Source organism: Strigops habroptila, chromosome 4, assembly GCF_004027225.2.
Source record: "Strigops habroptila isolate Jane chromosome 4, bStrHab1.2.pri, whole genome shotgun sequence".
Taxonomy (NCBI): Eukaryota; Metazoa; Chordata; class Aves; order Psittaciformes; family Psittacidae; genus Strigops; species Strigops habroptila.
This window is the reverse complement of record NC_046358.1, coordinates 46,074,339-46,100,355: the sequence shown is the minus strand read 5'-3', so window position 1 is coordinate 46,100,355 and position 26,017 is coordinate 46,074,339. Positions and strand designations below refer to the sequence as shown.

Sequence of the window (26,017 nt, the reverse complement as noted above, 5' to 3'; positions counted from 1 at the left end):
CCGCCTCCTTCCACTCGCGGCACCGATGAGGAGAACGGCGAAGGGCGTGCCCGGGGCTGCCCCGCAGCGTGGTGCTCGCCCGCTGGTGTGACACACGGCAGCGCCCGCAGCGGAGCGCGGTGCGCACTCCCCTCAGCCGGGCCGGGCGACCCTCACACACGGCGCCGGTTGCCCCCCTCGGCGCGCCCGCCCCTCAGCGCCCATTGGCCGGCGGGCGGAGGCGGGGCGCGGCGCGGCGGGGGCGTGGCCGCCGTCAGCTGTTCGCGGTGCGCCCGGCGGCGGCAGTTCGGCGGCGGGAGGCGCGGCGGTGGCGGCGGTTCTCGGGACGTGTGTCCCGCTTCTCGGTGAGTGCCCGGGACGCTCTTTCGCCACTCGGGGCCGGCCCCTCAGGAGGCAGGTCTCCGGTTAGCGGCGGCGCCGAGGCCAGGCGCGATCGTGACAGGGAAGGGGATTCGCCCCGGGGCAGTCCCGGCCCGGGCGGGAGGTGCAAAGCAGATTCTGTCCGGGGTCCCGCGGCGTCTCGGGGAGCGGGGAGAAGCGGGGAGCGGGCGGGCTGGGAATGAGCCCAGTGGGCACCGAAAAGGCAGCGATTCGGTGGTGTAGGCAGTGGGTAACTACCGGTGCCAGCGCTGGCCGTCCCGCGGCGCTGCCCGGGGAGCCGCGTTTAACCCCGTCGGCTGGGGGTGAATCCGCGGGGCTGGGTCCCGGGAGGGGAAGAGTTAAGAGCAGTTGGCGGTGCCGGAGCGCGGCCGGCCAGCTTTGTTTTGGGAAGCTGGCACGCACGTGCGCGCTGAGCCCTCCCCCCGGCTCCCGGCACTCGCCTGTCAGCGGCCCGGCTCCGCGCGCAGCCCCGGCGGCGGGGGCCCGGCGCGGGCTCCCGTGTCGGTGCGGCCGGGCCCGAGCTGCCCGGTGCCGCTGCCCACGGACGCGGCGGGTCCCGAGGAGTGGCGCGAAGAATCGGACCGTGTTGAGGGGGGTCGAGCAAAGCGTGTTGCTCTCTAACCCCTCTGCTGCTGGGGTTCGGGCTGCCCCGGCTAGCTCGGTGTCCTTGTCGCACTTCCTTGCCAGTGTCCCAGCGGGGCTCTCGGGGATGAGCTCTGGCAAGGCTTGCTGAAAAGGCAAAACACGTTCTCGCCCTGCCTCTCTCAGGTGACCGCGGTCCAGCAGCAGAGCTGGCAGGAGCTCATCGCTGCTGGGCCTCAGGGCCTGTAATTCCTTTCGGTGTGCTACTTAAAGCCATAGATGAGTATATTACGAGTGCTGCGCCACGAAAGCGCTGCTGTCACCCGGGAGAGCCAGGTCAGCTGTGGGGCTGGTACCTGTTCTGCTCTGCAGACCCCTCTTTGGGGGTTGTGGCTGAGCTGAGTGAACCGCTGAGATGCAACAAGTTGTAAATAACCACAGTGCCCTCGAGTTAGACTCTGCACACATAGTTCTTGCACTCCTCAGACCCTTTGTCTCCTCTAGCGAGCTGGTGTTGTAAGTGCTGCTCACCTGGGGGGAAATGGGAGCACCAAGGGGAGCACTGAACACAGCCTTATAAAATTATTATTAATGTCTCCTTTAGGCCTGAAATTCCTCTTGCTAGTCTTCCGTTCTGTTAAATGCTTCGCAAACCAGAGCAAAGGAAGAGACATGAAGAGTTGAATTTCACTGCCTTGTTTGGAACTGGGTGGAAATCCTGGAGATGGATCTCTTAGGAGTCTGTCTTCCAATTGGGTTAGATGCACAGGTAACAGTAAAGGGACTTGAGGCATTTTTGGTAAATCTGCTTCTAATTGGTATATGTTTGCAAAGAGGTCTGAAATAGTGATTTAGGGCTTCCCTTTTTTTTTTCCTCTGCCATCTTTGTCCAGCTTTGTGCTGCATGGGAGCTCAGGAGTGTTTGCTGTGGCAACTACAGGACTAAGAAGTCCTGCTTTAAACACTGACAACAGCAATGCTTTTAGTAGTAAGGTGAACTAATGCACTAACAGTGCATGTAGGCTTGAAGGTAGGAGGGGTAATGTGACTGCATTGCCAAGTTTGGGATATGTTTTAAGTTGAGGTGAGGGAAGAAATGAGAAGTTGAAAGTTGGCCCTTTTAGGGAGAAGTTATGGAGAGCTTCACAGAAATGGCTTTGCCAGCTCTTAAGTTTTGCAACCACTGGGGTTTCTTAAAAATCTGGCCTTGCAGTCTTGTGATTACAAGAGCTTTTCTTCATCAGTAAGTGATAGATGGGAAAAAAAGTGAATGGGGCATACTATAAAGTTCAAATATGGAAGCAAAGCAGACCCCAAAGAAGCTATATGGTTATGGGGCAATTTGAAGGGTTGGGTTTGCTTTTATGACAATGTCTTTTGAGTTTCTATGTGCTGAGGTTGGGGGTTGGCTCCCTCCTTGTGACCAGTTGTGGAGTTGGAGCTGTGGGTAGACTCTCAGACACGTGTGAACTTTGTCTCTCTGGGCCAGCACTCGAGAACTCTCCACAAAGTCCTGACCTTCACCACTTGCCTCTCCTGCCCATGCAAATGGGCAGCACTGGCAGGGAGAGAGCCAGGCAGGCATGGAAAAAAAGAGCTGTGTTTTGTTGTTGGAGCAGAAGGCATTCTATCTCTGACAACGTTCTTGTGTCTTAGCTGTTTCCTCATATGTCCCTTTATTGCAGGAGCAATGGATCGCCCCAGCTACCTGGAAGAGGACTATTCTAGCCTGGATGGGCTGGACGATGATGTGTTTCACTCTGATGACTTTGGACTTGCAGGTCAGCCTGGTGAGATGACTGCAACTGGCATTTTCACACAGAACCAGTCCTACAGCTGCCTTCTGGGGAGGTTTCAACTATTCCCCCTCACACACTGCTGTGGTCCCGGTATCAGGCATCCTGAGCAGCAGGACAAGGCAACTCAAACACTCAGCCCATCCTCTTCCAGTCAGGATGTTATGTTGCCTTGTGGAGTCACTGAAGAGCCCCGGAGACTCTTCTATGGTAAGAGCACTCCAGTGTCACCAGCTTTGCAGCAAGGAAACTGTCCCTCTAGCACTTCCCCAGTCAAGCAAGGTTTCTTTCATTAAGGCGTTTTATTAAAGGACCAAAATGATTTTGCTTTGGTCCTACTCCCTCAGGAAAGACAACTTGTATTTTCTTATCCTCGCTTGTCCACTGCAGGAACCAGGCACTTGCTCATTGCTTCCGCTGTCTTCGATATTTCCACTCTTGTTCTTTTTGGCTTTATTCTGTCACGTTTTGTTTTACTGCTAGATGTTCAAGTGCTCACCATGCCTCGTATCCTACAATTTGCCTACATTTTTAACTTCTAATGGTCTCACCCACATAGGAAGACTCAGGAGTTTTCAGTGGAGAGAATGAAATGCAAAAATTCACACTTAGCAGGACAGATTTTAGGTTCTTTACTGGAGCTAAGTTGTCGAACAAGTAGCATGTCCATCCAGTATTTTACTAGTAACTGGTGGGACACCACTTTGTGTATCTGATTCAGCTTTAATTCAAATCAGTCTCACTAAATGTCAGAGAACTGAGAAAAGTCTGGCAGAAAAGATACAGGAACCTTTAATGGGAGACAACTTGTGGCAGAGATCTTGTAAAACTGTAGAATTGTCATAAAAAAATTGTCAAAATTGTCAATTGTCATAATTGTCACTTGGCTGAACTATAAACAAGCAAATGGAACCAAGTGTAAGATCCTGCCAGTCATTTGATTATGGGAAGCAACACAATGCTCTGCTTAATCAATGTAAATCCACTTAAAAGCTGAGCAGATACTTTACTGCAGGCTTACGGTACACAGTCATTGTTTGGGCTTCAGGAATTGGACTTCAGCACGAGTCAAAAATTTAGGATTATGTGCAGCTCTTCCCTCTGCAAAGTGTACCGAGTAGAAGGGCTATTCTTTGAGCTGGAAGAATGACTCTTCTGACATCTGTTTTGTAGGGAATGCTGGTTACCGTTTACACATCCCTCCAGTCGGCTTTGCGTTGGATCCACACCTCCAAGAGGAGCCTCAGGAAGGTCAGCGGGAAGCGCGTGCCGAGGTGCAGATTGCACGGAAGTTGCAGTGCATTGCTGACCAGTTCCACCGGCTCCACATGCAGAGGGTAGGGTGTCTCTGGAGGGGAAAGTGGGGGGTAGCTACCCAGGAGCGCTGCCCTAGAAGACTGGCTCCCGGCATCAGCTAAGCAGGCTGTTACCTAAGGCAGCAGACTGACAGCAGTGATGAAATGGCAGGAGTACCCTGATGGATTTTGCCTACGCTAGATTGCTGGCTCTTCCTAAAGTTTGGCAGGTAGAGGGAAGAGAATGTGTGGGATTGTATTTACTGCCTGGGAAGGTAGCTGTTCTGCATTAGCTGCTGCTATTCCAGCTCTTCCAGTTCATCTGCAGTGAGGTCACTGAGGCTTTCCCCATGGATCTCCCCCTTGTTTCTTATTACAGCTTTTACTCTTCTTCCCTCTCCTCACCACCAGCATCTTCTCTTCTGTGGCCCAAGTGGCCATCTGTGACTTATATCAGCTCCTCATCTTGAAGATGACAACAAGCCTGGAGTCTGTTCTGACACTCCTTGTTGTCTAGGGGTAGTTCTCTGAAATGTTGTGGAATATATTTAGATCACGCTAGACTTGCTAGCAGCTCCTCTGTCAGACAGTCCTAGCTAGTGTCTCAGACTTGTGACTAACTTCTTCACAACAAAAGACAGCTGTAATATGCCATCAGGTCTGAAAACCACACTCCCGAATCTTGATTCTGTTTTCTTAAAAAAAAAACAACATAAAAAAAAAAAAAAGAAACCCAAAAAACCCCAACCCTGCTCTTCAAACAAACAAAGTAAAGACAGCATCCCTAAACCCCCAGATGCTTGCTTTCTTGCCCTCCTTCCCCTGCTGAGTTGAGGTGGAAATCCCAGCCCATGCAGAGTTTGCCACAGGTGGCATAGGTTTGGCAGTAGGCAGCACTTTGCCACTTCTATGCAAGGCCAACAACTAGAGTGTGTATCTGCTTGCATGTGAAGAAGCTGGCACTTGATGACTTCAGAGAGGGACAGAAAGCTTATCTCACCCCAAGTGAGCTGGTGCTCTGTTAACTGTGGGATCTGTTGCAATTCTTCTCAAGGTAAGTGAGGATCTCTGCCCTGGTCAGAAAATGTGGCTTGTGGCTGCGCTAAGGTTTGGTCCTCTCTGTGTCACCAGAGAGAGGAGGGAGTTCTGGGACTCTTCATCTCCGAATAGCAGGATTAAAGCAGCTGTAACAGGAAGGTTAGCCTGTGAAAATGCAGATGGGGCTATGAATGTCGTTTAGCAAATTGCAGGAATAACAAGCTACCGCGCGTTCTTTAACATAAGCTGTGTGGCTGGATGGGGTTTTCCCCAGTGCTACCTTTTCACCAGGGGTAGCTGCAGACCCCCCTCTCCCTCGCCAGGTTCTCGCAGGACAGGGCAGGTTAACCAGCTCGATGGAGGAGCCCTGGCGTCAAGTGGTGGAACTGGTTGTAACGTGATCTGTCACCTCGGGGGAGCGTACCTATCTGATCTCTGCGCCTTGGAGACCCATCCAGCAATACCCACCCAAGCCGGCCCCGCTGAAGCCGCCGGGGCCGGGCTCCTCGCCGGCCAGTGGCCCGGGGCTTGCTGCCCGCGGCGGGTGCAGGCCAGGGCCGCAGCCAGGCCCCGGGCCCCGGCCCAGCTTGCTGCCGGCCAGCCAGGCGTGCGGCCGCGTAGTAAACAAAAGCGTCCGCCGCCGGCCAGCATGGGAGGAGTTCTGCTGCCTTTGTTTGAACTGGAAGAGCAACAAGTTGTAAAGGGGGGGGAGCCGCTGAGCCATTTAAATTTGAAAACAAAACAGAAAAAAAACCCCAACCCTAACCCGAAAACTTAACCCCAGGACAGAGTAGTTCAGCCAGTGGTTCTCCACAGCCTGACCCGGGGATAGGCCTTGGCATTTGGATCTGTTAAGGGATTCTTTCTTGTTTGTCAGGAAAACTGAGCACTGAGCCACATACTAGTGTCCAAGGCACTGTTCCCCTTGGAGTGTTTTGTTGTCATGCCCAATCCCTTCCCTCCCAGCCCTGCATGGAGGATTTCCTTTGGCTTTTGGCACAGATCTATGCAGAAGCCCCTCTGTCCTATGTGCAATGACTCTTCCCAGCCTGTTGCTACAGAAGCAAGCAGTCTGCCCCTGGAGACATGTGAACTGGTTCACAATGCGTTGTGGTTTGGAAAGAGCAGTCTCTGGGACATGGAAAACTGGGCTGTCGTCTATCTTGCTGTGAAACTAATCCCTGATTTGGATGCCCCATTCCAGCTCGTCTCAAACATTTGGTCAAAACCAACTTTCCAGAATGGTGTCTTGAATCAGATTTAGAATACCGCAAAGTTAGTCACACCAATGTGGTCTTTTGAGGTCCTGAGAGAGAGCAAGCCTGGTTTTCAACAAGCTGTGCCTCTTTTTGGAGCCTGAAAAACGTCTTATCTGTGAACCTGTGGAAAGAAAATGTGTGTGCCCTTTCAGTGGGAGTTAGCAAAGGCTTTCAGCATTGGAGTAATGCAATCCAGCTAGCTCAAGAGTTGCCCTCTCATGGCTCTTGAGGTCTGTGAGACTCTGAGGCAGTTCAGGTATGGCTCCTGTTCTGCCGCTGCAGCAGCAAGGCTGTGTTGACACAAAGGCTGCTGGTTAATGTACATCCCTGGCTGAGAGGAACTGAGCAGGCAATAGCTGCTGAGGTTGACGTCACTGAGTTGTCACTGGGCTCAGCCGCACGCACAGTCTAACCCCAGCCCACACTGGGAACCCTGGAGAGTCACTGCTGTCTCTTCCCTGGGATCTCAAAGCTATATGGTATTTATTCTGCGGTTCTTGGCTATACAAAAGATTTCTGGGTATGTATCTCATAAGAATAAGAGAGTTGGCAGCACCTATGCTTGCTTTTGGCATGTACATAATTTTCAGGGTTTCATTTCCTATTAATATATTAAACAGAACACAGTAGTTTAAAACCTGGCTTTTTCTTCTTAAGATGCTGAATTCATGATAGGAAGGACTTGAGCAACACTCTGTGTTCCTAAGTAGCAGAGCCCACTACAGGTTGATCCAGTTTGCAAAGGGCTCTGCAGAATGACATGCAAGACCCATTTATGTTTTCTTGGGCTCTTTAGTACCTCTTACGTGTCTGAGGCTGTGTAGCTTCTGGCAATGTTCCCTCTGTTGTTGTGCTTTTCTCACTCTGCCCTGGAAAACAAAGGTAGAGCCAAGCCGTGCTTTCTGCAGGAGAACCTAGTACCTGTCAGCTCCTTCTTGATTTGGAGCAAGTGTGCCTTTGCTGTGGGATCTGCGACCTGCTTGCCTGTGGCTGAGCTTAAAGAGTGCATTCTGAAGTTATGGAGAACAGAGGTGAGCTTAGGGATCTGCTGCTCAGTTGGTTGGGATGCGCTGTCTGTGCCTCACATGTTCAGGCTGTGGCAACAAGTGCCTGGGCTTTGCTTCAGGTCTGAGTGCACTTGAGTTTCCTCGCCTTGACAAGGGGCTTCAACCTGTGCTGAACTGACAGTGTTTTTCACAGCATGATGTGCTGCTAGATGGGATGTGAGCAGACAACCAGGGATGGCAGCAGCAGCAGCAGCATAAAGCTGCCCCATAGGAGCAGGGGGTTATACAAGAGTGGGGTGGATGACACTATATCAGAATCACACCCCTTCAATTTGAGTTGCTCCATTGAGACACTGGAATGCTACGCCTTTTTCCAAATAAAATAACTCTTTCTAAGCAGGCTGCAGTTTTGAGGGGACTGCTTTTGTCACATCTCTTCTTTGTGGTGATAAGATCACTTCACAGGGGATAAAATTGTCTCTTTAAGAGCCAAGGAGTGGTAGCCTTGAACAGTTCTGGGCTCTGGTCCAAGCAGAGCCACTGACTTGCTGTATGACCTCAGACAAGTCTCTTGACCTGCTTGTGCTTCAGTCAACCCATCTGGAAAGCTTGGTTTAAAAAAAGCTGAGCCTCAATGAGAAACAGATGCTGAATCAGAGCTGAGCTTTCTTGAGTAAATAAGTGCATTACAAACAACAACAAAGCCCCTTTCCAACACATCAGGAATCCTGCAGTTGATTTAGATATGCTGACCATGCTCAAAAATCCTCTGTGGATCTAACTCTAGAAAACTTTGTTTCTCTAAATTCCCCAATTGATTCAGCAAATAACTCTCTTGCTGTCACTGCCACAGGCTCAAGCAGTCTTTGGAGACGAATGCCTGAATCCACACCGGCTGTGAACAGACAACAAGGCATGTACCTGTTTGCCTCAAGTTAATGACACTGAAAATGTCCAGGAGGAAATGTTGTTTTCCTTTGAAAGTGAAACTTGCTATGTTTTGCATACTTTTTCCCCTCTGTCTCTCATGAGAGTTATCGGTGCCTCCTCTGAGACACTTCTGCTTATGCAACAGGGAGCCCATGTCTCTTGTCAGAAACCTAGTGGTGTGAGAGACTGGGTGCACAGTGCTATGTGTATATCATTTATCCCAAACTCCATCAAGCTTTTCTCCATCGTTTATTGAGGACACTCAGGGAATTTTAAACTTTTTTAAACTGGAATTGTTTGCAGGAAACTGTCCTTTATGATGACTTTACATTTTAGAAAAAGTGTTCAGAAAAGCTTCCTAATAATGCAATGCAGCGACTCTCAAACTGTCCTGGAGCTGAGCCTGTAGCACCAGCAGCTCCACACTTCACTTGTACCTGCAGTCTCCCTGAGACTTGGGGTAAGTGCTTTCATTTGTTTCCCAAGTAGCTCAGTACGTTTCAGGATCTTCTCTGCTGCTAGCTAATGCTCGCTGGTCCCTGATGCTGCTGTGGAAAGCTGTGGAAAGCAGTGGGTCACCTCTTCAGCTCTGCTGTCTATGGGTTGCCCATCAGTGTAGGACTTGAGTTTCCAGCTGAGGATGCAGGAGCATGGTGGGGGAGACTACCAGATGGAGAAGTGCTGAAGTGAGTGAGCCCAGTTTAGAGGGCAGGGGGTAAGCTGGGTGTGAGGTCGGGAAGATTGAAATGTAAAGCAAAGTTCTTGCAAGGCCATGGAATTGGGATCCTAGGCTTGAGGAAAGGAGTGTGCCATAGGGGGAAGAGGAATTCTCACAGTCAGTGGAGACATGGAGACAGATTTGTTTGGGGTCGTTTTTGGTTTTTTTGCTTAATAATGTTGTTAGTTTTGGGGGGGGGGTTTCCCATTTTGACCAATGACAAGGAAGATGTGGGCTTGGAACTGCACCTTCCCCTATGCATACAAATGACACAGCAACCTGTTGGTCCTTGCCTAGCACCTGTTATGAAGTCTTGCTGCCTGTGGTGGAGCTGATTGCTCGACATTTAGGTTAACAGAAACTTGCTCGACTCTTTCACATCTCATCTGAAGTGAAATTCTTTGGTATATTAAGACACTGAGAACAAGAACATAGTTATTCTCCTGCATAAAATCATATTTCTCCCATATCTTGAATGTTACATACAGTTCTGGTTTCCTTCTTCCAAAAATGATGCAGCAAAACTGGAAAAGGTTCAGAGAAAGGCAAGAGGATGATGAAACTTCCATATGAAAAATGAAAAAATGGGCTAGGACTGCTAAGCCTGAAAAAGACACAAAGCAAGAGGGTAGCAATATTAAACAGAAATCAAAAGTGACATGAAGGAGATGGATGACTAATTTCAGTACAAAAACTAGGCAAAATCAAGTCAAGCTAGTAGGAGCCGGCTCAAAGAAAATGAGGTAGTTTTTAATGCAGTATATAGCTCTGCTATAGACCTATCTATATGCTTTGTCAAGGAATATTGTCTATCCTAGTGCTTTATCTGGGTTCCAGGGGAATCAGGACAAGTTTATGGCCATTGAAGGAGACATTAAATAAACAGAAACCAGATCTGACTCGGGAACTGCTAAGCTCAAACTAGTTAGTTGCTGAAAAAGTATTAGGGGGAGCTATTGCATGTACTTGCCCTCTGCTTTTCCTCCGGCAGCCACGCAAGGCTGCTGTTGGAAGCAGGGCTGTACAAACTGTTGATGCAACAGTCACATACAAGCATTGTATATCGGTTTACTAAAAAACCACCAAACTTTTGCATCAGCCTAATCTATCCTTCTTCTCTACGCTTTCAGACAACAAAAGATTTAGATATGTTATGGTTTAGTTCCTGCTTAAAATAGGGGATAATGTTAAAAAGCAAAGCTTCCTGCCTAGCTCTGGTAGAGGAAGTGGGCAGAGGATAAGGGAGCTGGGTGGCAGGAGAGCAGTGCAAGCTCTGTGCAACACACGGTGCATCCTTCACCCTGCTGGACACAGGACTGCAGTGTCTTAAGGCCGTGCAGCCACAACCTCAAAATAACAAGATTGCACACATTAAAAAGCACAAAATAATTCTTTGGAGCAGCACATGTAAATTGTTTTGCAGTATTTCTAACATCACCTGCAGTATCGCTGTGCGACTTAAATAGCATTCAGTGCTGCTGCTTTTGTACAAGCCCAGGAGTCTCACAGGCTTTTGCATTGCCTTGGCTCTTGCAGCACCATGCTGGCTGTGACAGTGGTAACGTGCTTTCTCCTTGTAGCAGTGTGACAGCTGAGAAATTATTTTTCAATTAAGAAATAATTGCGGTAATATCCCACTTCTTTTTTAGTGTGGGAGACTAGGAAATGCAGGTTATAACTTGTCTGAGATCATGCAGGGATCGCTGATTGGAACCCAGTTGTTCTGCCTCCAGTCCTCCGCTTGGGTTGGTTGATCTTATTAAGATACTGCCATCTCTGAGGGGGATGATGAGATGTTTGGACTGATTATTTATGGTGAGGAGCGTGCATGTTTGTATTTTACTCAATTAAATTTTATGGTGGAAAGGCAGGAAAGCAAAGTGCCCAATTGTAAAGTCCTCTTTTGTTTCAAGCCATTGAGGAGGAATGTCCTGCTAGCCTTTTATAGTCTCTGGTGTTTTTTTTTTTGTTGTCGTTTCTCCTTGGTAGCTACCCTTGCCAATGGCAAAGCAATCTTTCTGAGGACTGTACCACAGCAGAAAGAATAGTGATCTAAAAATAAAAGCAGTGAGGCAACTTCTATTAACCCCAGTTCGGTTTTCCCTGATGTAACGCTTGACAGGACGCTGGCGATGGAGCACTGCAGCCACCCGCCGAGCAGAGCCGCCGACGGGACGGACCTCGTCAGGCGAGGAGGAGCCGAGGCCGTGCGTGAGAGCGGCTGTGCCGGGCAGTGTTTGCGCTGCGGCTGCTGCTGTGTTTATATCGCTCTCTAAATTTAGCCTGTGAGTCACCAGAACTGCTGACGACAGGCTGCTGTGCCCGCAGGCTCCAGCGCTGCACCTGCCCGCCCGCTCGCCCGCGGGCTCCCCTCGCAGCCGGGCAGCCCTGCGCACCCCCCCGCCCCTCCGCCAGCGTATTTTCCTGTAAAAACTTTTGAAAATGTTATTTTAACAACCCCCCGAGGTAAGCTTTAATCACCAGGGGGTGTCTCCAGCGCACTGAGCAGGTTGGGGAGCGCCTCCCTTCTGCTGCTGGTGAGGAAATGGATGAGAAGTAAAGGTCAGTCCATCCCACAGCCCGTGCAGGTTCGGTGCTCAACAGAGTGAGGTGTGGAGCAGCTCTGTCAGTTCACGCTTGGGGCCTCACTGAATAGACCTGCCTACGCTTGCTGCCTGCAGCTGTGGGTGTGGGCAAAGGTGGGTGTCTTCTGGGCAACAGAGGCCAGGTCTGGGCATCTCTTCCTGCACCCTCATCACCCCAACGGCATGGGGGTGAATCCCCCTCAGACTCCATGGCGCAGGTAGAGCGTGGCATCAGGTGTGGCTCTATGGAAATGCAAGACCCTTATTTACTGTATTTATGGAAAACAAGGCAGTGTGCCCCCCAGGGGTGCAGGAGGGGAAGGCTGGCGGCCTGGGAACGCGGTGGCCGGTGGTTGCCCTTCCCAGGTTGCCGTCAGCTGGCTGTTGCCATGGCGTCTGTCTGCTTCCCCTTCCTGCCCGCTCCAGAGAGGAAGGAGCGAGTGGCTGCGTGTTTGTTTTTGAACTACAAGAGAGTTGAGAAAGAGCTCACCTGCACAGCTGTGCCTGCAGCAGGTCTGGGGCGATGAACATCGCCGTTTGCTGCTCGGACCAGCACCTCGGGCCAGGTCAGTGCCGTCCCCCTTTGCTTGGGCTAGGCAGCCCATAAGGCAGTTACGGGGATCTGCTGCACCCTGCATCCCTCCTGCTGCGCCCACTCCTGTGTATCCTCTCTCCATAAATACGTGTCGCTTATCTTACTTCGCAAAGCCTGATGGAGGCTTTGAGAAAGGAAGCAGTACTTGAGATGACACCTCTCTCCACCACAAGTTTAGTCCCACATACGAGAGCCATGGGGTTTGCAAGCCAGAAGGATGCAGGTCCCCTGAGGAAGATCCTCATCCTCTTGTATGTGTCACCACGAGAAATCGTGCCACTAAGCTCCTCTTTCGGTTTATCTCTGTTACCGTCTCCTTTTTTTCCCTGCTGCTTTTACACATGCATTATTCTTTGGTCATTAGGAATCACAGCTGGAAAGATTTGTATTTAACTTCCATTGGCCTGCATTTCTCTCTCCAGCGGGGGACACCTTCTGTAACCTCTGTTGCCTTGGGGACTGTGACTTTCTAGTCTTTCTGAGCTAAAGCATATTTTGTGGTAGCACAATATGCCTCCAGCCACCTGGCAGCCAAAACAGCCTTCAGCGATGAGTCAGCAACTGCACCCGGTGTGCAAGTATTTTTGTTTTCAGTGAATAAATAAAATCCCACAACTTATTGCAAATACTTGTATTAGTCATTAAAGGAAGAATGATGTTTTTATGTACACATATGCCATTATTCTTCTTTTGCTCTAATAGTGCCATTTATGGCCATATTTTAATTCTTCTAGTTAAGATGGGATCAGAATTTGACCCTTAACCATCTGGAAGCCATGAAGCAAATTCAGAAGTTGCCCATAAGATCAGGAGGGTAGAGAGGTGCACTGTTCTGTATATGCGATAGGAATATACCAGACCCACATACGACCTGTGTATTATGAGGGATATTAATGGCACTTTTATGTATTAGGTGGAAAAGTGAATCCTATTCATCTGTTAAACATGTATGTTCAAGGATTCAAGGAGCTGTGTCAGAGGAACAACACTTTCTTCGAGGTCTATTGCGTGTCCTGATCTTCCCTTGATCACCCTATGCAAGGGCTTGGTAGGACTAGAAGGCTTTTCACATCTGGGGTGCTATTTGACTGATATATATCTGTATGCTTACAATGTAAAACATGTATTGGGAGTTAATTGTGGGAAGGGAATAAACACTGGGTCAATCATGTCCCTCTTTCATTTGCTTCCAGTAAAAGTCTTTGCTTTTTGTGTTTGTTTACCAGTATTCTGGCTTTTGGTTCAGTACAGTTCATGGAATAGGCTTCACTAATGTACTGTTGCTGCAGAGGACATTTTTCCTGTAAAATGGCCTTTCCTTGTGACTCATTGAAGCATTCATGCTAACGCCTCAGACAGACAGTCTCTTAAGGATATCCCCTTTAAAAAGCAGCTGCTGCAATAGGAAATGGTTTTATGTGTTTCCAGCTTTCTGTTGACTTGCTGTACTCACAAGTCTAGTCTTCTTTAGTTACAGTTAGTGCAGAGGGCAAAAGGGGCTTCTTTCCATCCTGGGAAAGAAGCATCAAAATGATCAGTGTGTTGCCATTGCATGGAGGTGGCAAAGTGTTCATCCTTGATAACTTCTGTGCAGTAGTGACTCTTGGGATTTAATTGTTTCGATGAGGGACAAATCAGCATAGTGAAGCATAGGAAAGTTATAAACCTGCGTCACAATAGTTACGAGTCTTAGAAATCTGTAGAAATTTACTTGAAACGTATCACATCTGAAAAAATCAGATGCCAGATTCATGGAGCCACTCTCCTGGGTTTTCTGTCCTTCCTGGCAGCTAAATTATACCACACCAAAAAACCCTCAGTCTTGAAATGTTTGAGTATTTTGGTCTTGGCAGAGGCGTATGTAGGGAAAAGCTACTGAAACTTGTGAAAGGGACATTTTTTAGGCTAGGACAGTTTTTTCCATAAATTGTTTACTCTGTCTGTACTGTAAAGAGTATCTGCCATTTCCATTCTGTGGCTCTTGTCCCATGCTGAATTAGTAGCACGGAAAGCAGATCAGCCCAGAAGTGAAGCCGTAGCTCTCTAAACCCTGTTTGCTAGCCTTGCTGCTGAAGCAAACAGTCCAGCTTACTCCTCTTTCAGGTCACCTTTCTGTTGTGCTGGCACAAGCATCAGCTTGACTACATGATGCCATGGATCAGATGGGTTAGGATGACCCAATCCATACCAAAGGCAACTTCTTTATGGGATTACTTCTGGCCTCGATCACTGTCCTGCTCTAGTTCACTTTTCTGCACTAGTGTGAGGAGAGGACAGTGTGAGCAGGCTGCTTCAGTACCCAAGCCAGTGAAAGTGTGTGTGGAACTACACCACTGTGGAAGGAAATGCTGGCTGAGTGCGGACCCAGGGAAATACAAACTGTAGGTCTAGGAATAAAACCTGGAAAGCTGCCCTCAGCCTAGTGCTCTATTTTTTCACAAAATTAATGGTGTCAGCATCCTTCATAAAGGGATTTGAGATCTTATGCTTCTTATAAGCAGAGGGAAACAAGGGTAAAATAATTCCTATTCTGCTCTTGCATGGAAATCACCTTGGGTGTCTTAGGCAAGTAATGGGAAACATTTTTAACTGGAGAAGGACAAAAATGCTGTACTGCTGTACCAAAAAAATGGCTTCAAGAGGCAGTGAAATAAACACAATAGAATATAAGTAAGAAAAAAAAAAAGGGGGAATTTTTCTCAGGATTTGTGACACCACTTCCCACTGGTTCTTTTGCAGCTCTGTAACTCTTCCTAAAGTAAAGCTCTAAAACTCCTATTTACCAAATAAAACCAAAACCTAATACCTTCCCCAAAAAGCTCCCCTCCTTCAAAAAAAAAAGGGAGGAGGATGAGCTCAATCCTGCTGGTGGTTTTCACTGAACGTGGCCTCCTTTACCTATCACTGCAAAGAACAAGTAATCCTTCTCTTGTGAGGTGACATGTAAAGCTTAAGGAGGAGACAGAATATTTAGAAACCTGTTATGGTGTGTGAAAAGCACAAAGCTGCTTCCTGCATGAAGCGGGACATTAATACAGGGAGTCTTACATGTGTTTGTTCTCCTGACAGTGTGGCATAGTCATTTCCCATACTAAGTCACTATAAGACACTTTACCCTCTTGGCTACCAGTAGAATAAAATAATCTGCCAAAGCAGATTGTCTTCAGAGCATCTATGGTATGTTTCTCCATGCTCTCCTGGCATAGTTCCCTACTGGAGAAGGCTGCAGAAGAAGGCATTGTGCTCACATGCCACTTCATTGAATGCTACCCAGAAATCTCTGTTTAAGGAACAGTCCACTTAATTTGTAATTGCTTGATAAAAACATGCTATCTAGATGTCATCAAGACATTATGGTCCCATATGCATGTTCAAGCAGATTTGGGAATGTGGCTTTATGGAGGAGGGTGAGAAGAATCTTTGGAGTTTGATGAGGAAGGACAAGCCTGGTCAAACTAAGAGGTGAGTAACAAAACAAAAAGCATCTTGCTTTTTGAGGCCAAATTAGGTTTTTGTAACCCAGCCCTAAGGGATAGTTTATAAAAGCTTGTTTTCACCTGTAAGCCTAGCAATGCCTAGATAGTCACTACGGACTGAACCCAGGGCTGGTTACTTGAAAATAAATGATACCAGGCTCTTAGAGTCGCTGTCTGTGGATTATGCTCCAAGCATAATGGTGTTGAAATGTGTAATGGTATCTGTGTGAACTCTTCTAAATTCAGGAGACAAATGTTAAGTCTTGAGGGTAAAAAGAATGATGCACTGGTAAGGTGCAAGATGAACACAGATTTTCTGATGCCTGTTTTGTGCGTACTTGTGGTTCAACTGGCGCAGATCTAGTGAGGCTGAAATACAAACATAATTTAATGACTATCTGGAAGGGCTTTGAAGAGCTGTCTATTGACACATCTCCAATACACCAGCTCTGGGTGCAACTGTCTTATTTGTGATTACATAAAGAATGCCTTGCAACCGGGTTGTTCTGCCCTGTTGGGCTAATCTGAGTTGAAACATCTTGTTCATATAATGTGCTTCAGTGCTCTTTTATGAACTCCTGTGTGCTGAGGCAAAGTTGTTGGAAGCCAGTCTTCTGTTTCCTCGTCTGCTGGGGATTGGGGCAGGGGGGAGGGGGTAGATTGGGGCTGGTTTGTTTTGTTTTCCAGAAGTGATCAGTCCTGCTTAGCAAATATGGAATTCTGGATGAGAAAACAAAGACTGACTTCTAATAGAGGGTTGGTTATTGAGGTGAAATAGTATCCCAGGCTGGGCAATGTAAAGAGAAACCCACCTGTTTGTATGAGATACCATTAAACTGCGGGAAGGTGGGGGTATAATCGGAGCCACTTTTGCAGGGGTGATTACATATAACAAAAGAAGGAACAGTGTCCCTGCCCCAAAGCTGCATTATAGAGTCTGGTGTCCCCCTGAAACTCAACTCCCATGTTTCTTCCTTGACAATGGGACCTGAAATAACCTCTTGGTTTTGGTTTTTTGTGTGTTTTCAAGTATGTTCTTGCTTAAGGTTTAATTGGCTCCAGTCAGTAGGAAAGGGCTCCAAGGCTGATTATTTATGGCTTACTGTCAAAAGTGGCTATAAAAAGGGCAGTATTATCTTGGAGATGCTGGGAAGGAAAATGTGGTGGGGGGAGGGTGGGGGAGTGTGTGTGTGCACGAATGTGTTTTCTTGTACTAGATGAAATCAGAGTTTTGCTGTCTCAGCAGTGTGGTTTAAATTGAAGATTAACCCTTTGACCTTCACGGTGTCAAATCACTTACAGATGGATCACCAGTTATATTTTTTTCTTTTTTTTTTACTTTCGGGGTGAAGGGGGGCTTTTTTTTTTTTTTTTTTTTTTTTTTAAAAAAAATAGGTTGTTTGTTCATGCAGCTGGGGCTTTTGAAAGGCTCAGAAGCCAATCTGATTAAAAACAGCACTTGGCTAAACTCTGCAAAATCCTACAAGCACAAAAAAAAAGTTTAATCCTCTTGTGCACAATGCATAAAGGGTCTGCTCTTTTCTTTTTGTAATGTTAGAGCTACAATTATTTCTGGAGAACTTATCATTTCCCTCTCTCCCCTCATCCCTTGCTGCACCCCCTTGTTATGCTGATGGGATTAAAGTGTCTGCTCTTGAAAAGTGTAACTGAGTTGTTATTGGAAAAGAGAAGTGGTATGTTGCAATTTTAGAAATATAAATAACCTTGCTTCAACTGTTCTCCTCTACAGCATCAGCAGAACAGAAATCAAGTGTGGTGGCAGCTTTTTCTCTTCCTACACAACTTGGCCTTAAACGCGGAGGTGAACAGGAACCACACTGGGCAGAGGTGAGCTTCGCCCGCCTGTTTCAGGCCGCATCCAGTCTGCAGGGAGCACTGAACAAACACTGGTTCGGGGGCGAGACATTGCACACCGCCGGCCGGATGTGAGGACTCTGAATTTCTGACACTCGTCTTCAAGTTTGAGGGTTTTTACGGACTCTTCTTTGCCGCTGCCTGCCCCGCGGGGCAGGGAGCTCTTGTCCAACACTGTCGAAGGAAAGCCAGAATGTGGGTGTGTTTGGTAAAGCTTGCTGCTGGTTCCCCGCGCCGGTGACCTCTGTGCAAGGGAGGCAGGTATTAGACTAACAGCTTCCTCTGCCCTGTGTGTTAGTCAGTGGTAGAGTGCAGGAGTGTGCTTTGGCTGCTAGTTAAAACTGATGTCTGGGGTTGATGACTCTAAACATACTTTGGGTATCTTCCAGAGCAGAGATGCTCGATTCCTCCACAAAGAAAGTTCTTTTTAGCAATGAAAACATTCAAGTAGCTTATACCCATCAGGTTACTTGTTTTGTACATGGTTTACTGTTTATTTCCTTGCATGCTGTGTGAGAGAACATCACAAAGAAATCTGATATCTTCAATCTTTCCACTGGGCACCGGTTGCAGTTCTCTCACATGAAGTTGTTCTTTGTCATTACCATCAATAGACAAAATCATTTCAGTAGAACAGTCTTAAAATTAAACCTTGCTGGGATTGCTGGTGGCTATTAGTTTCTGCCACTGTTTGTTTCCAGTTCAGTGTTCACTGTGCCCGTGAGCCAGCATGAAGCCAAAAACCATGGAATATGACACAAGCATCATTCTTCTACAATGCTAATGTATATGTTTTTATTAATTTTATGATGGGTGTTTATTTTATTTTGTTTTTCTTTTCTCGTACTATAATATGGTTGTTCAGGAAGACTTAGGTCCCAGGTATCTGATAGTTTTGCTTCAGGATTTGACAGGGAAATTAATTAACAACTGTACAAGCAGTCTGTCCATTACTCTAGTGTGTAATGTTTGGAGGCTACCGTAAGCATATTTGACTAGCAGCCATAATATGACTTCAAGGGAGATCTTCTAACAGTTCCCAGTTTGTTTGCACTCAGAAGTTTGTCCACATGACTGATACTATTGGACCAGCACAGGGAAATTACCTTACCAAAAGGAAGTAGCCTTAAATATCGATGGCTACTTCTCTGTAGCTTTCACTATCATTAGTTCATTAACCCAGTGACAACTAGGGTAAAACACAAACAGAAAGGCAATACAGACTTTATGTTCTTCAGACCATTTCCATATTGCCATTGCACCTTGTTGTAGGTCTCAAATGATACAACCAGTATGAGGAAGAGCTGTCCAAAGACTTGCTCTTCAATCTTGTTACAAATGTTGACTTCAGGTGTTGAGGAATTCAGCTCTTGGTCCACTCTGAAAATTAAGCATTACTGTATGGGAAGAGTAGTCTACTTGCACATATGCTTTCTCCTTCACCCTTCTCTGCTTATCCTTCTCTAATTCATGCCTTCTCTGGTATTTGTATAATCTCATCATTGCACTGTAGTGTCTGGTAACAATTTGCTGAACACAGTTAAATTTGGACTTTCTCCCTCTCTCCCAGCCCCATTCTCTTGGTTTGAATCCTGCTCTACTGTGGCAAAATGTGCCTCAGCTCCCTGAAAGAGGTCCCCATGCTTTTTTCACTTTCATATATTCACACTCTCTTTCAGCATAAGGAGAGTTTATGTGAGCAAAGCTTCTTTTTTTTTCTCCTCTTATGTTATTTTTCTAGCTAGAGCTAGAGTAATATGTTTGTCCATGATGATTAATAATTCATATAAGTGAATCTCAAGTAATATTTTGGGGGGGTGGGTTTTATGAAGAGGGAGGGTGGGAGGTTTTTTGGGGAGGGGGGATTGGTTTTGGGTTTGTGTTGTTTAAGCATGTGCACTACAGAGTTACCCAGAGGGATACAAGTGATAGCTGTTGCTGACTCTGCTGCAGGAGTATAGAAAGCCACTTTCTGTCCATGATGACAGAGGTGAGGCTTTCCGTACCTTGCTTTGCACAGTCTGCTTGGAGTAACCGCTGGTCATTGGAGAACACAGACTTAAATGCGGGGGAAAGCCTGAGTGGTAGTGCAAGCAGAGACTGAATTGGTGATCCCTGAGAAGCTGGATGTTAAGGAGAAGACTCTTAAATCAGAAGCTCTTAAAGAGGCAGGAGTGGAAGTGCTGAGGCTCAGGAAGCAATGCAGCAGTGCTGCCTGCCCACAGGGCATGCCCTAGGATATGATGCTTGTGTTTTCCCACTTGTTGCCAGAAGCCCTTTATCAGGAGCAGTCAAAGATAAACCCTATAACAGTCTTCCAATACCTAAAGGGTACTTACAAGAAACCTGGAAAGGGACTTTATACAAGGGCATGTAGTTACAAGATAAGGGGGAATGGCTTTAAGCAGACAGAGGGGAGATTTAGATTAGACATTAGGAAACAATTCTTCACTATGAGGGTGGTGGAACAGGTTGCTCAGATAAATTGTGGCTGTCCCATCCCTGGCAGTGTTCACGGCCAGGTTGGACGGGGCTTTGAGCAACCTGGTCTAGCAGAAGGTGTCCCTGCCCATGGCAGGCAGTTGGAAATAGATGATCTTTAATGTCCCTTCCGTTCCAAACCATTGTATGAATCTATGATTCTGTGGTAATAGCCCTGCAAACTACAAAAAATTCAGTAAGCGCATCTGACACTTAAAAAACATTGTGAGCTTTCCCCTTCCCCTCTGCCTTGACATGACTGCAAAACAGGCCAGTGAGGGCTGTTCTCTGGATGCGTAAGCTGGAAAGATAGATCTGGTCCTGGCACTTCCTAGTGTTGTGACCCAATCAGTTTATCTAGGGTAAGACTCTTTTTATCATGGAGAAACAAGTATCTGAGACCATTCCTCACTCAAGATGCCTGCCTCAGTAGAGTCGCTGGGCTTAGGGAAAGACACATCTTTGCCAGTCTTTATTTCCCACTGTAACAACAGACTTATCAAAATTGGTCATGCCAGGGTCTCAAGTGAAAATCTCCTTGAACAACAATACTTCATTGGAGACATAGAGCTAATGCTAGACAAAGGCCGACTTCCTGCAATATGTGTGTTGGTTACTGGTGCCAGAGATTTACAACCACTGATAATATATTTTAATTATATTCAATATCTGCATATCTTGGAGAAAGGAAATATGCTCTGTCAACCCAAAAGTCTTATTTTGCTTCATGTAGATTTGGAGGGGCAGGGTGTTTATTCACTTAGGGACAAGCAGCTATTTCATACTCACCTACTTGAGGAAATAGTGGGAAGATTTCACATGTTTATCAAGAAATACACAGATGCACAGCACCCATGTATTTGTCACCCATTCCATGTTAGTAAGGCCCCTTGAGTATGAACTGAGGAGATCTTCCCTGCAGAGTAGCTATTGCAGTGTGGCCACAGACATACATCAATTCTTTGGGGAAACAGCTCCAAGGAACATGCTTTAAGTCGTGTTAGTGAAGGGGTATGCTGGGGTTTTTACATATTAGTTTGTCTTGATGAAATGAATGGGACACTGTTTCTCTCTGTGTTGTAAAACTACAGTCTAACAATTTGAAAAAAACCCAGTCCGACCTTTCTCCTAAAATAAGTTCCTGTTTTTAAGGAGCAATTCTTAAGAAGAGCTTGAGCTGTTGCTGATGGTACCAGCAGCCTTGAAGTATCTTGCTTGATGTCCCCAGATCTCCAAAACAGCTTCAGACCTCAGCTCTCTTTCACTGAGGGACGGAGTTCTTCCTATCCCATCCCAACTTTCCACCCCTTTGGATATCTTGTAACCTGCCTATCCCTGGATCCAGAAAGCCTGGTGCTAGTAGGGAATAGTTAGTTTTATTTTTGTTTCCTGCAATTCTTGAAAGCTGAGCCAGTAATCACAAAGTGACTGCCCAGGGATAGCTGCAAACTGCCTTAAGTAAGATATAACAAAGGCAGGGGAGAGGATGAATTCGCATGGAAAGGGTTGCCTTTGGATCTGTGCGTGGGACTGCAGCCTACTCCCAAGGTGCTGATAATCCCTGGTAGCACTGAATTCCTGCAAAACTGATCACATATCTCAGTTTAAATAGCTGGTTGTTTTTAAATGTTTGTTGACTAAACTCTTGTTAGAGAAGTCCTGAAAGAAACTTAGCAGCCTTTGCTTTGGAGTTCTGTATCAGCAAGAGAATAGAGGCAAGATACCCAGTCCTTCCTGATGTAGAAAGGGTGACTGCAAAGACATCTTTCTTTCTACTGGCCATTTACTTTGTCCCCTCAAGCCTTGGTAAAGGTATAGGCAGTGTGTGCATGTGAGGTTACTATAGTCCTGGAGCTGCTCTGTAGCAGTCACTGGAGCTGTACCCATGGTTGAACTTCATTTAGCGTAGGGCTTGGCAATTCTGGGAAATTGCAGATTCTGCCCATTAGTAGAGAAGGGAGAAGGGTTGGGGCTTTTTTAAGAAAAACCAAGATTACTTGAGGCAGTGTGACCCTATCAACTCTACAACGGATTCCGCCCTTCTGCTGCTGGTCCTGACCCATATTTCTGCTGAAGTGATGGGAATGGTGAGACTGTGACATGCTGAATGGTGTGCTATTGAGGATATTTTAAAAGGGAAAAATAGGGAGAACACTCAGCATATGTACTAGGAGCAAATGAGAATGCAGATATGTGGAGGTTTTACCAGTGGTATTTACTGCAGGATTATAAGGAATAAAAGGACCATGGAATGCCCATTCGTACTTATGGGAGCTCTGCACATGGACCAAGCACTATTGAGTATTAGCATAATTTGACAACAAAGGTTTTTAATAATGTCCTTCAAAAGAGTCTGTCTTTCAAACTGGCATTTGTGATCATGTGCAAAAATGCCTACCTGTTGCCTTTGATTGTTTTAGCAAGAAGAAATACCTCAAGGAATTGGTAAAAGATCCAAGGACAATCTTTTACAGTTCCTAAAGACTTCAGTGGTCTCTGTTTCTTTGGTTTGCATGTGTTCACGCAGGTGTTACACAGCTCAGTTCTTCTCCACCAGGAAAAGCAGAAAAGACCAAACACATCAAATGCACTGGAATGTAATTGTGTGTGTGTGTGTGTGTGTGTATGCATGTGTGTGTGCGTGTGCATGTGTATTCTTAAACTGAATGCAGCCTGACATCCCCTACCCCTTCTTTCTTCCACGTGCCTCACCTTCCCCCTTAGCCACAGAAAGGAGGGTCTCTTCCTGTGAATCCCATGCTGGAAGTTGGTTTCTGGGAAGCAAAACCTAATGTCTGTGGGCTGTATTTTAAAGCCATGTTTCAGTTCTGTCTTCAGACTCTTTGCTGCCTTTGGGGAATGGAGGGGTGGGAAGGGTAGATTCTTAAACTGTTTTTAAGATCTGTTATGGAAATTTTGCATGTATAAAGTTATTCTTAAATCTAAAGGAGTCTCCCTGATTTGTGGACACAGCTCCAGGAGAGCATCGTCACAGATTCCTCAGCTCTGGCTTTGATCACGCTATTCTAAAAACAAAAAAAAAAGGATGACAAAAGGGGGAGAGACTGGTGTGATGAAAAGACAACATTGTCAGTATCTCCTTAAATAGTGTCAGAAGTTAAGCTTGTAAAAGGGAAATTTCAAAACAGCCCAAGGGATTTGTATGTCTGTTTCCACTGGGTGCATTTGAAAATCCTGCCACTAAATTTGGGCTTGGGTATCTAGACTGTGGGGGGGGGTTGGTAAAACTAATCATGTATCCATTCTGTTCTCTTCAATGGTATGTAGTACAGTCTGCCACGTTTCTAGGTAAAATTCACTGATGAGAGTACTGTGAAGTGTGCATTCACACTTCCTCCCTCCCCTTCCTGCATAACTTTTCTACTTTGGTGGGATACTTTTTTTTTTTTCTATTTTAAAACTTCAGAGTCCTTCATCTGGAATTCAAAAAGGGTGAGCTAGAATTTGCAATGTACTTAATAAACTTTCCCTCAATGGAGGGTTTCCCCATGAATTCTGATATTCACCAGAATATGATACTGTCCTGCTGCAGAAGTAAACCTGATGCTCTCCTGTGAGGTTTCTGTCTGGATTAGTCCTGAAGTGCACACACCTTCTTTGCCATGGACTGAGACCCAGTGAGAATGTAGCATTTTGTTTATCCTGGTTGTGTGCCTCCAGGACTCCTGCCTGTACCAATGGTGACTGGGCAGAGCTCCTTTTTTTTTGTATCTGTGCAGTATATTTGCTTTGTGCTTTCTTTCTTTGGTGCTTTTTAATACTGTAATACTAATTTTTTTCTAATAACTGGTACAATTTTTAATAAAATTGTTAAATTCTTTGTCTGTGTTCTTTGCTTTATTTTTTAAGGGATGGAGGGCATTTACACAACTCGCCTGTTCTGGAGTTACCCAAATCACTTAATTTTATCAGGTGATAAAATTAGGGCTGTTCAGCTTTGGAAATACCTGGTAGGTCCTTTCATGTGCACACTAATACCAGGCCCTGCAACAAAGACAAGATTTTCTTTCCAGATTGGACTGCTCTCCTGGGAATAATTTAATTTCTAAAATAGTCTTTCAAGGAGGTATATTCCCATGCTTGGAGAGAGAACTGCTGCTACTCAGAGCTGCATGGTTAACTTGCTGCTTCAAATCAGGAAGATCTCTTAAGACATACGTGGGATGCAACCTCCAAATTTGCAAAGTGTAACCTTTGATTGATAGCTGCTTACCTACTGCCTACGCAATGCATCAAAGGCACGCAGGCCTTGAGAATATAGACTCATTGCTTGGAAATCCTACCAGGGAAATACGGTTCTCACTGGTCTTCTGATGTAAAGGCAGGGGAGGAAGGTGGCTGTGGCTTTGAGAGGGCTTGTAAAGTGGTAACAACTCCCTCAAACACAAGACATGAGAATGTCTCAGCCATCCCAAGTGACAGCAAGATGTGTTTTGGTAATCATCAGGCCTCTCCCTAAGTTTTACTCTGAAAAACTACCTCCGTTAAAGTAACAGTAGTGAACCTGGGTGGAGCAGAAATAGTGATGTGTGTATCCTGAATTATTTTAATATAGCTGGTCAAATTCCTTCAACCATATCCCTTTTCCAGTGCAATGCTGCCGGTGCAGTGTTCATGGGAGGCTTTAGGGAACCCAGTTAACAATCCTGCCCGATGTTAAGTTGCCTCGGCTGGTGTGTGCGTGTTACAAAAGGGCCTTTCATTCCAAGGACACATGATGTGTGTGGTATGAAAAGCCACATGTGCATCTAAGACCACAGGGGGAAAAAGACAGTTTTTCTTTTCATTGTATTAGTTCTAGTGAGAAGTGTGTCCCCTGGCCAGCCTCATGTGACCGTGAAAGAGCCTGTTGTAACACACTGATACCGGGGGACAGCAGTGAGATTGACCTAGATGGAAGGGTTGGCTCTGAATTTCCTCATTCTTGTGTGGTTAAATTCTCACCATTAATTAAACTCTCACTCTTATAAGCTTTAATAATTCTTGTATCAAAGAGAAGAAGGCTTTTAAAAATGAGCGGTTTGTAATGCTACCCCAGAAGCATTTGCCAAAGCAGCAGGATGCATTGCACCTTGCTCAAAGCAAAGGCAAGTGCACAAATGTATGCACGACCTCCCTTCCTCTGAGAGATCTCCTGGATTTATCTGGGCTCTGTCATGACCTGCTGTCTTGTCACCTGGCCATGGCAAAGTAGACTCTCTGCATGGAAACACTGTTGGGGTTAGGCATCAGGACCAAACACTACAGGTGGGAACATTCCTATTACAACAGACATTAATACTTTCTTTTTTTTTCCTTTTGTACTTTGAAAGAAACTGGATATCCTAGAAAATGTGCTTCAGAAAAGCTTTCTTCTTAAAATACTAAGCCTGCATACTAACAGGGCACTTTCAATTCATTTCCAGCCACGGCCTCTTTCATGGCAATCACAACTTGTCCCTCATTTGCTGTACTAACATGACTAGTACTTTAAGGGAAAATGAGTTTTGTTATTAACTTCCTAGCTGTATGCTGTAGGGACAAGGTAAAAAGTTTAAGTAGGATTACTGCTTCAAGGAAAAAATGTTTATCAAGAAGTGCTCAGCCTGTCTCGTTAAAAATAATAAAGCACTCTGAGGACGAGAAAGTTCTTCGGTTGCGCAAGCTACTGCACAAAGCACTCTGTTTTCATGGCTCTGGCTGCTGAAGTTTAGAAGCCACTATAGTATATGGATTGGAGAATATTTTTCAAGCACTCATATCGTTGGTTTACGGTGCAGTAAATGTGCCGGTCCTTAGTCTCTGCAGTGTATATGGAAGCTTTAAGCAGCTCTACTGGCCAGCTTTCTCCTTGTACTATCATACCTGAGTAATTCAGGAATAATCCAGCCCCATTTTCTCCTTTCACCCTCCTATTTATATAGAGATGGGGTTTGGGAAGGAAAAGGTGTCTCAAAAGCAATTTTTGACAGTTTTGGGAGATTGGTGTTAAAATGTGA

The 26,017-nt window shown here is 46.2% G+C and overlaps 1 protein-coding gene across 1 annotated transcript; it reads left to right on the top strand.

Moving 5' to 3' along the window:
• Nucleotides 1–279: 279 nt before the first annotated feature.
• Nucleotides 280–19,301, top strand: BMF (Bcl2 modifying factor). Its single transcript, XM_030484747.1, has 4 exons — nt 280–344; nt 2,649–2,969; nt 3,933–4,096; nt 17,413–19,301. Exons 2-4 carry the CDS (start codon nt 2,654–2,656, stop codon nt 17,512–17,514), a joined length of 582 nt encoding a protein of 193 aa, XP_030340607.1. The 5' UTR covers nt 280–344; nt 2,649–2,653; the 3' UTR covers nt 17,515–19,301.
• The last annotated feature ends 6,716 nt before the right edge of the window (nt 19,302–26,017 follow it).

Excerpts from the sequence above, each read along its gene's own strand:
- BMF (XM_030484747.1), top strand. The coding sequence starts at position 2,654 with ATGGATCGCCCCAGCTACCTGGAAGAGGACTATTCTAGCCTGGATGGG. Across the intron at positions 2,970-3,932 it reads GCCCCGGAGACTCTTCTATG|GGAATGCTGGTTACCGTTTA; the intron begins GTAAGAGCACTC and ends TCTGTTTTGTAG. Across the intron at positions 4,097-17,412 it reads ACCGGCTCCACATGCAGAGG|CATCAGCAGAACAGAAATCA; the intron begins GTAGGGTGTCTC and ends TCTCCTCTACAG.